The sequence below is a fragment of the Octodon degus genome, unplaced genomic scaffold, assembly GCF_000260255.1.
Source record: "Octodon degus isolate 3935 unplaced genomic scaffold, OctDeg1.0 scaffold00008, whole genome shotgun sequence".
In the NCBI taxonomy this organism is placed as follows: domain Eukaryota; kingdom Metazoa; phylum Chordata; class Mammalia; order Rodentia; family Octodontidae; genus Octodon; species Octodon degus.
Genome location: NW_004524584.1, coordinates 16,138,793 through 16,149,828, shown reverse-complemented (window position 1 = coordinate 16,149,828; position 11,036 = coordinate 16,138,793). Strand labels below are relative to the sequence as shown.

The 11,036-nt window shown below is 37.5% G+C and overlaps 1 protein-coding gene and 1 pseudogene across 1 annotated transcript in view; one reads left to right on the top strand and one right to left on the bottom strand.

The window, feature by feature from the left end:
• Positions 1-1,004, top strand: part of LOC105743895 — a 5,762-nt pseudogene extending 4,758 nt beyond the window's left edge.
• Dock3 (dedicator of cytokinesis 3) overlaps positions 1-11,036 on the bottom strand; it is an 825,219-nt gene that overhangs the window by 667,421 nt on the left and 146,762 nt on the right. The window contains exon 2 of the mRNA XM_023706273.1: positions 2,576-2,659. Coding sequence (XP_023562041.1) covers positions 2,576-2,659 — 84 coding nt within the window. The remainder of the gene's footprint in view (positions 1-2,575; positions 2,660-11,036) is intronic.

The window sequence follows — 11,036 nt, the reverse complement described above, 5'->3', positions numbered from 1 at the left end:
AGGTCTCCAAGGACAAGCGCGCCCTCAAGTTCATCAAGAAAAGAGTGGGGACGCACATCCGCGCCAAGAGGAAGCGTGAGGAGCTGAGCAACGTGCTGGCCGCCATGAGGAAGGCGGCTGCCAAGAAGGACTGAGCCCCTCCGGAATAAAGCTTTGAAAAAAAAAAAAAAAAAAAAAGAAAAAAAGAAACTGGACTTTCAAGGATGTCCGTCTCAGTATTCTGGCAGGAAAATTATGAAATTTATTGTTTCCATTGATTTGATGGATTTATCCCTTAACCTGGATTCCAAGAAGTATGAAAGAATATCTAGGTGCTTGAAAGAAAAGCCACTGAAATTTGATTTTCTTTTAAGTTGGCATCAGACAGGTACAGAAGAGTTGACACTATTGTTATAGTTTTCCAAATAACAGATTTTTTTTTTTTTTTTTGGAACCAGGCATTGAACTCAGGCCCTTGCACTTGCCATGGAAGCACAAATTCCACTGAGCCATCTCCCCAGTGCCCTCAAATACCACATTCAAGAGCAGCAGGCTGGAGTGGCAGTGAGCACACTGAGAAATCTGCAGTGCCGAGAGCTGCAGAACAGTGAACTCCATGGAGAGCAGGAGAGATTCTGCAGTGTTCCAGAGCTCTTCGACTGGCTCAGCACTGTCTTCTGCAATGTGGACCTAAATAATGAGCCTAATAACTTCATATCAACTTATTGCTGTCCCCAACCAAGCACAGTGGCAACAAAGGCTTATTTGTGTACAGTCACTGGTTTCATGCTCCCAGAGAAAAATCTGTGTTCTCCTGAAACAGCTGTGCCAATACTTTGATGAGTATGTTAGCCCCGTGGGTCACATTGTCAATGCAAGGCTTCCCAGACAGCCCCGTTTCATGGAGAGAAAAGGAACATGATTTCTGGAAAGGAGGGTAACACTTGTACAACTTTGTGATTTTTAATAACCTGGACTATTGGCTTCAGATGGCTGTTGGGGCAAGTGTTGACTGTCTACCATAAAGAATATGAAATTTACCAAAAAAATAAAAAATAATAAAAGTATACACTGATTAGCACAATTGTCTTACATTTTTTTCTTTGGCCTGTTAGCCTGGTTTTTAATCTATATATGATAATTAACTTTAGAAGATCTTATAAATAGATGAATCTGATGCTGAAAACATAAAAGGCTAAAAAATTGAAATGTGTTATGTACATATACCAATTCTCTACAGAAAATGTAATTATGTACTATACAAGTGTACTAAATAATAAAGAAAATACAAAGGTTAAAAAAAACTTCAGTCATCAAACCCACTAAATTATCTTACATTTTTGGGGGGCAGGGCTTGGGCTCTACTGGATGTCTCATATTCATAATAGGATCATTCAGAAATGATAGCTTCAATTTTTTTCCTTTTATTCTTTTCCTTACCTAGCTTAATAGACATGAAGATAGAATTTTTTTCTCATTTTTAGATTTCAAGGGGAAACCTTTCTATATTTCACAAGTAACTACTGATAGTTTAGTATTTCACAACTTATGTTGCTATAGGCTTTTTAGTAGATATTCATTATCAGATTAAGAAAATTATTTTCTATTCTTATTCTACTAAGAGTATTTTACCTCACACTTAAAATTTAAACTAAATGCTACACTGTAGCTCCCTATCCAGAAAAGTACACTGCTAAATGTACATGATTCTTCAATCACAGTGGGTTGTACTTACTCTCACACTGTCTTAACAGAACTTAACTGTGTCAGAGATCTACTTCCAAACAGTCTCCATTCTCACATCACAAGGGCTTCCCACTGTATTAGAGGAAATGGTTTCTAATTATGAACTAGCCTGCCCATGTTATTTTCAATGGTATCAATTTTGTTTTGTTGGGGCTGGTGAGATGGCTCAGTGGTCTAAAGCACCTACTTAGAACAAGCTTAGCAAAGCACAGGGACCCGGGTTCAATCCCCCAGCACCACATGCCAGCCAGCCCCGCCCCCTGGTGGGCTGAGCTGGCCACACACACACACATAAATAAGTAAATTTGGGAAAAAAAATTTGTTTTGTTAATGTTCTCTGATTTCTCCCTAACTATACTTTTCTTGTAAATATTGTTGATTTTAGTGCACAACCTTTAAGAAATGATATATTTCAAGAATTCATGTATTTTATAGTAGAAATCCCCAAATATGCTATAGAAGAGGACACCAATCAAATCCAACCTCACTGAAGCCTATTTTTGGCCTTAATTGTAACTAAACAAAACTGACAGAAATACAAACAAAAGTGATTACATACAGATAAGAATGGATAGAACATTATCTATTTGCAGTAAATCAAAAATAAACATTTGACATGATATATAACAACATATTCTAACAGTCAACAATTAATCACTTAATTGTTCCTACAGATTAAAGCTAAAAAACATCATATGTTTATCTAAACATAGATCAGAAGGAACTTAAAATAGTATTAAATAAGATGACCATAACTTCAATTGACCACACACAATCAGTACAAAATAAAAACATATTTAACATTGTCATAATTGATTATTATTTATGTGTTGTATAGGTCCACACTTACCTTCACATTTTTCAAGAATCTGGACCGTTTCTCCTATTTCTAAGACCAATCCTTGAGGAACAGACCCTCGAAAGCTGCATATCACTAGAAAAGCAAGGATAAACACATCAATTAGCATTTTTCAATACTTAGTGTTAGAGTCACTGAAATAAAGCAATAAATGTTCTTCAAAATACAAGTATATGCTTTCTTCCTTATTAGTGTCTCTTTCTGACATGAGAGCTCCTTTCAACTTAATGTTTTGAAAGGCAATTCAGGACAATGAAGTGCTCTGTAGCAAAATTACTATTCCTGAGAGCTGAGTGGTGTATGCATGTATATGTACATGGATTAAAAAAATTTGTAAAATAAGACCTCTGTCCCTCAGTAAGACTTAAGTTTCTACGACCATTTAAAGCATGGATCACCTATTTAATAAAAAATTAACATCTGAAGTATCCTTTATAAACATACAAACAAGATTCTTTTTTAAAGAGACTAAAAAAGATAGATAAATGATACAGTTTCAAAAAAAGATGATAGGTATTCAACAATGGTTATTATATTGCACATTGTTGTCTTCAATGTAGTTGCTCAGATTACCAGATATAAGCATGTAAAATTAGTCAAAATAAAAACTGTAATCATTAACTGCTACCTTCAAAAAACTGATAAAGGGCTGCCCAAATAGCTCAGTGGATTAAAGCACCTGCAAGCAGGCACAGGGGCCAGGTGTTTGATCCCCAGGCCTGTGTGCCAGCCCTGCTCCCAGAACATACTGAGATGGCAATTGAGACTAAGCATGGTGGCACATGCCTGTAATCCCAGCTCTTGGGAAGCTGTAAATAGGCATATTACTATGAGTCCAATCTAGCAGTGGGACCCTGAACACCTGGTAGACCCTTCTGTAAAAAAAAAAACTTAAAAAAAAAAACTGATAGAAATTAGTAGTACAATCATCTTAGCAAACAAGCTTCATTTAAATAAATCACATAAATTTGACTATGCCTAGAGAAACAAAATCTTTAACAGAAATTAATGAAATTATTTTGCAAAGAGAAAAATATCTACAAATAATAATACAAAGGACAATCTACTAATAATAAAGAACATACATACATTAATAACTAAAAATTAAAATTAGTTCTTTAAAAATACTGAAAGTAACATAGCACAACTGATCGGAAAATACAATAGAAGCAATAAAAATATTTAAAAATTATAAAACACTATTAACATTTATAATTAGAATTTTAGATTACCCCCAGCACCACATGCCAGCCAGCCCCGCCCTCTGGTGGGCTGAGCTGGCCACACACACACAAAATAAATAAAAAAAGAAAAAAAAAAAGAATTACTTTCTAAGGCAAGGCAGACACATAGAATTTTAGATTAGGAACAAATGTAGAGACTGGGCGTGGTGCTGCGTGCCTGTAATCCCAGTGCTTGGGAGGCTAAAAACAGGAGTCCAATCTGTGTAGTGAGACCCTGTAGTCCCTATACTAAATATATTTTTTAAAAAATTTTATATAATGACAAAGTATACACAAGTTGAAATGTAAATTATAAAATTGTACTCATATCAATCTGAAAATGAATTTGCCATTTTTTACCAAGATGGCACCAAAAGTGAAGAAAGAAACTTCTACCCCTCTAAAACCCAAAGCAAAAAGCCAAGCTTTGAAAGTCAACAGGCATTGATGAAAGGGATCTATAGCCATATGTGGTAGTTGATACATTGTATCAACTTGGCTTGGCTGACTAGGCTCCAGCAGTTCCAGGCATAGGGGCCTCCACTGCCTTGCAGGCAGGCAAGGACCAACCTGGATGCGACTGGTTCCACCCCAGGGCCATGGACCACCCCAGTGACTCAGCAGGAAAAGTGTATAAAAAGGAATTGGGAAAGCTTCCAGCCACCCTGTCCTGCTTCCTTGGAGAAGTCACAGTCTTCAGAGGAGCTATGATCTTCAAGGTGAACTGCCGGTCTTCACAGTCATTGCAGAAGAAAGAGAGAGGCTTGATGGATGCCATAGCTGCTGCTCTTCTCTGCTCTTTATTGTTTTCTGCCACCATGAACTGCCATCCTTTGTGTTGGAGCCAGTGGAGTATGAACTGAAACCTCCAAAAACTGTGAGCTAAATAAACCTTTCCTTCCTTCATTTTGAGTGTTGGGTATTTGTCCCATCAATGAGTAAAAAGTAACTAAAACATCATAAAGGAAGCAAAGCTTCAGGGCTAACTACCATCTGGTGGCTTAAGACACTGCAGCTCAACAATTAGCCCAAAAATCCTCAGAAAATCATACTAATAGAATAATAGTGCACTCTATTATCAAATTCCCCCAACCAGAGTCAGGCATGACAATGATATTGCCAAGGTCAATGACCTCATTGGGACTGAAAGAGAAAAAGTGTGTTGGACAGATGGCTGAGTATGATGCTTTGGATATTGGTAACAAAACTGGGGATTATATAAACTAAATCCAGCTGCCTGATTCTAAGTGTACATATTTTCACTATAAAAAAAGTGAATCTACAATTAAAATCTTCCCAAAAATAAAATACTAGAACATGATGAAATTACCAGTGAACCTGTCTAAACATCTAAAGAAATAATACCAATCTGATATATACACTTCCAAAAGATAATAGAAAAAGAATTTTAAAATTGGTTTGATCACAGAAAATCAAAAAATCTGCTTAGGCAGGCACAGCGACTGGGGTTCAATCCCCAGCATGCTGTGCCAGCCCCACACCCAGAGCACACTGAGACAGCGATTGAGACTGGGCATGGTGGCACGCACCTAAAATCCCAGTGCTTGGAAGACTGAAAACAGGAGGATACTATGAGTCTGATCTGTGAAGTGAGACCCTGTAAACACTGTACTAAATACAAAGTATTGTTTCAAGGGAGAAACAACTTCCTAGGGATACTGCAGAGCTATATCAAAAATCATTCGGAACAAGGCCTGTGAAAGTGCCTAGGTCACATTCTGCTTTAGAGGTAATAAATACAGCTGAGCGTAAAAATTTAAAAAATCAATAAATCAATTAGAACATCATAGTTATCTCCAGGATAAAAAATACTTAATAAAATTTAGGATCTACTGGACAGAAATTCTTAACATACTGATAAAGAGAACTTGTTTGATCTGATAAAGGGTACATATATGATTTAAAATATCCATATTGAGGAAATACTGAGTACTTTATCATTTAGTTACAAACAAGAAGAGGATATACACTGTCACCATTTCTATTAACATTATGCTACAGAGACAGTCAGTACAAATAAGGCAGAAAAATGATTGAAAATGAAATAAAAGTGTTATGTAGCGTGTCATAGCAGGTGGAACAGGCAGCCCAGTCACAGAGAAAAGATTAAACAGCAGTAAGAATACTAGACACTGTTTCCAAAGGAGTCATACAGAGACTGTTGATGAATGAGGCAAACTAGTTCTGTGCCGCAGGAACAGAAGCAGGAAGCTAGGGCCACCATTTGATTTCAAAGGGCTCTAGGTGAACTCTAGTAGCCAGAGTTACTTCATGCCAAAGTCCTGGAGTAGAATGAGGGAAGAGCCATCCAGTCACAGTAGATTTCCAGAAAGTAGGAAGGAGACTAAGGGAAATTCTGCTGAGAGGGATGAGCTACTAACATCTAGACTTTGCTCTGGTGGCCACCAAAAGCCAATCTTAGCCCTAAGTACAAAGGAATGGAAGTGTCTGCTGGATCTGTGACCAATAGAGCAACCTTCGCCCAGTGGTATAAGTAGACAAGCAGACTTGGCCTGCAGTAGGACAAGGTTACTACCCCCTATACAAAGACCAGAGTGCAAAATGAATCAGTGATGTGGACAACAAAAGGCTTTGCAAGGTCTACAAGGAGCCTACAGTACAAAGGTGTGGGAGTAATTCTGGACGTTCCCTCTCTAAGGGCACCATAATACTGAGGGAACTACATAGAGACAATCATGGAAAAAAAAAAAAAAAAAAAGCATCCAAAACACCGTCAATTTCACACAAGTCCCAGCCTCCACATCAAGAGGCAAAGATCAACCACATATGCAGTGCAAAGCCTACTGTAAACTCATAAGGATAACTCAGAACATTTCTGGGATCTAAACTGGATACCATCACAAATTTATCAACAGCAGAGGAGTTTTATTATTTTTCTTTTTCATTGATTGGCTTTCCTTTTTCAGTATGGTTAGGAGTTTGCGAGAGTTCTTTCTCCTTTTTTTTTTTTTTTTTTTACTATTTAGGTTTCTTACATTACTTTTTGATTTCTTCCATCCATCTTCTTTCTATCTTTCCTCACTTAACTCTCTTGATTTTATGGTATTTTCATGTGAGTGTAATAGCGTTTCTTCTCCTGTTTCACATCAACATTCTCTTCCTTTCTCTTTCATTCTCTCTCTCTCTCCTGTGTTCTCACGTTATCAAAACTTAGGTGATCATCCTTTAACTTGTACTTATATTCATACTGTATTTATCCTCATTCATCTATCTTGCACCCTATCCTACTTAAATCCCCCACTCCTCACATACAAGCATAAAATCTCTCAACAATGTAAAAATTGATTCCATACAAATTCCTGATATACAAACTGCATGGGATGTACAACAAAGAATAAATAACTGGGATCTCATCTTACTAAAAAGTTTTTATACATCAAAAGAAATCACTAATAGAACAAAAAGAAAAAGAAAACCCACAAAATGGGGAAAAAATTAGCAAACTGTTCCCTCAGACAAAGGACTTCTATCTATAACATATAAAGACAATTTAAAACTCAGTCCCCTCAAATTCAAAGACTCAATCTAAAAATGGCCACCTGAGATGAAAACACATTTCTCAAAGAAGAAATGCAAAAAAAGAAAGAAATACAAATGGTAAATAAATATATGAAAAATGTTCAATAGCACTGGTTAGTCAAGAAATGCCAATTGAAACAACACTGAGATTCCATCTCATCCCAGAAAGAATGGACAACATCAAGAAATCAACCAATAACAAATGCTGGCAGGGCTGTGGAGAAAAAGGAACTCTTCTCTACTATGGAGTATAGACTGGTACAATCAATGTGTAAATCAGTGTGGAGATTCATCAAGAAACTAGGATTATGGGCTGGTGAGATGGCTCAGTGGTCTAAGGCACCTACGCAGAACAAGCTTAGCAAAGCACAGGGACCATGGTTCAATCCCCCAGCACCAAATGCCAGCCAGCCCTGCCCCCTGGTGGGCTGAGCTGCCCCCACACACACACACACAAATAAATAAATGAATAAAATTTTTAAAAAAAGAAAGTAGGATTAGAAGTCTCACTTGATCCACTATACTCCTTCTGAGTATTTTCCAAGAAGACTTAAAACATCATACCAGATCAATATAAGTGCACCAATGTGTATAACAGCACAGTTTATAAAAGCTCAATCCTAGAAACAACCCAAATGCCCATCAACTGATGAATGGATAAAAGAGGTGTGGTATTTTGATATAATGAAGTACTACTCAGCTATAAAGAAGGATAAACTCAAGGCTTTTTAAATGGATGCATCTAGAAACCATACTCATAAGTGACGTAAGTCAGGCTCACATATGTAAACATCTACTTTCCCAAGTATAAGAATAAGAGAATAAATAAGATACAAAATATACAATACTGAGATACAAAATCTACAATATTAAGAAAGGGAAAGAAACTGCTAAAAAGGAAAAACCAACTGGGATGAGGGAAAAGAGAAAAGAAGGAAAGCAATAAAAAATTACATATATATATATATGCTAACATAATCATGCTACTGATTTACGCCATTGAAAACAATCAGTTTGTGCTTACATTGGTAGATTAATTTTGCATCTCTACATCTTGAAATTTGAGCAACTACCTTGAAGGCAAAAATGTGCAATATTTAGCTCAGTGGATTAAAGCACGTGGAAGCAGGTACAGGGGTCAGGGGTTAATCCCCTGGCCTGCTGTACTGGCCCCACCCCACAGGTGTTCTGAGACAGCAATTAAAATTGGGTATGATGGCAATGCCTGTAATCCCAGCTCCTGGGAGGCTGTAAACAGGCAGATCACTACGAGTCTGATCTAGTAGTGAGACCCTAAACACCTTGTAGACCCTTCCCTAAAATACAAAAAAAAATCTGCAATATATTCACCTCCACTAATTTAACATTATCCTGCTTTGAAATATTTTATCATTGTTTTTATTTTTTAAACCTCTCTTTAGAGACCCAGTCCTAGCCCAGGCCCAGTGAGTGTGTGGGAGAGCTTCTGGCTACCTTGTACCAGAGGGACATACTGGTCACAGCCCAGGCGCAGCGTGGGGGACACCATCTTTCTCCCTCTTGGGAGGACCCCCATCACTCTGCAGTACCCCCCACCCACAGCCCACACACAGAATAGGAATTTCTGTCACAACTTGGAATCCCCAGATCCAGTCCTAGCCCAGCCCGGCGAGTGTGTGGGAGAGCTGCCTCTACCCCTACTCCACCTTGTCCCCGCCAGACTCAGCTCAGCCTGGCATATAGGCCTAGGGTGAAACCCTTCAATTGTAATCCCTGCAGAAACTGTAAGGGACAGAACCAGCCAGCTAGTCCAGGAGTAGAACATCTTGCCAGAGGGGAAAAATAGGTTCATCCCCAAGGGCAGCAACATGAAAGAACTGAGCACAGCACCCTGACCCAAGCCAGGTACAGCTGCATAAATCCAAGCCCTGTATAGCTACACCTGAACTTCACTAGGTGCTAAGGCTATAACGACAACAAACATCTACAACAAAGGTCAGAAGACAATGCTACACAAAATGACAAAGAGAAGGAGCAAAATGCAATCTCAAAACCCAAACCAACCCATAACAAGTGCAGAGGACACTAACATAGAACAAATTGGGAATCACGCAGCTGAAAGCAAAGAATGAACGGCTTCTTAAATAAAGAAACAGCTGCAGAAAAGGAACAGAAGAACTCAGATTGGAAATGAAAAAAGACATCCCTGAATTAATAACATCTGCAGTAAATAATCAAATGCAGAAACATGGAGGAAACCCAGTGCCCATCCAGAACAAGTGCAGAGGACACGAGCTCAGCTCAAATGTACGAATTAATAGTATCGATAGTAAATAGCAACAACAGAAAGTCATAGAGGAACTCACAGCAGAAATATTTTCTACTAGCTTAGCTCAAATGTATGAATTAATAGCACCAATAGTAAATAAGTTTTATTGCTATATGTTTATCAACAAAACTTTGAAAAGAAAAAAAATAGTAAATAAGACACAGCACAAAGTTATAGAGGAACTCAGACTGCAATTATTTTCTCAAATAAAAAAAGAATTTTCAGAACTCACAGCCTCTAAAGTAAAGAATCAACTACAGAAACATAGGGAAGAAACCCAATCTGAAAAAAACACTGCAGTAAAAGAATTTATAACTGCTGCTAAAGAAGACATTGATAAAAAAAATAGAGATAAGAAAAATGATGGATTCCTTGAATGATGAATACAAGAAAGAAATAAATTGCATGAAGCACAAAGAGATATAGAGGAAATTAAAATCGCAATCACAACCTTGCAAAACCGTTTAAGTGAAAGTGAACACAGAGTTTCAGAACTTGAAGATGCTGGTGCAGCTAGTGAAAAGATAAGAAAGGATCTCTAAAAACCAACTAGGATGCAGAAAAAAATAATCCATCACCTGCAAGATAATGCAAATATGAACAAAATGAGACTAACAGGCATCAATGAGAAACAAGGAGTCAATACAAATGACATTTAAAAATGTGGGCAGAAGTATTAGCAGAAAACTTCCCAATATGAGGAAACAATCTGATATTTAGGTAACAGAAGCAGACTGAACGCCAAGTAACCTCAACCCAATTAAAAAAAAAGAAAAGAAATATAATAGTCAAGATCCCAGAAATTCACCACAAGAATGATATACTGAAAGCTGCTAGAGAAAAGAAGCAGATCACATTCAAAAGAAAACCTATCAGAATTACAGCCAACTTCTCTTCACAAACCATGAAGGAAAGAAGAGCATGGAGCAGAATACTTCAACTCCTCTATGAAAACAAATTCCACCCCAGACTACTATATCCTGCAAAACTCTCTTTCAAGTTTGATGGGGAAGTGGAATACTTTAATGAAAAAAAGAGCTAAAGAATTTCAAGATGACAAAGCCAACCCTACACAGGCTACTGAAAGATGTACTGGAGAGGGAGCAAAATGATCAAAACTCCACGAATGAGATGAGAAGCAACCAACTAAATAGGGCAAGCAATTAAACACAGGAGAAAAAGGAGTAACCAACAACAGGGAAATAACAAGTCAATCATAAGTGAATTCATCTCAATTCTAACCATCAATGTAAATGGACTCAATTCACCGATTAAAAGAAATAGACTGGCATAGTGGATTAGGGAACAAAATCTAACAATATGCTGTATACAAGAAACACATTTAACTCATAAAGACATT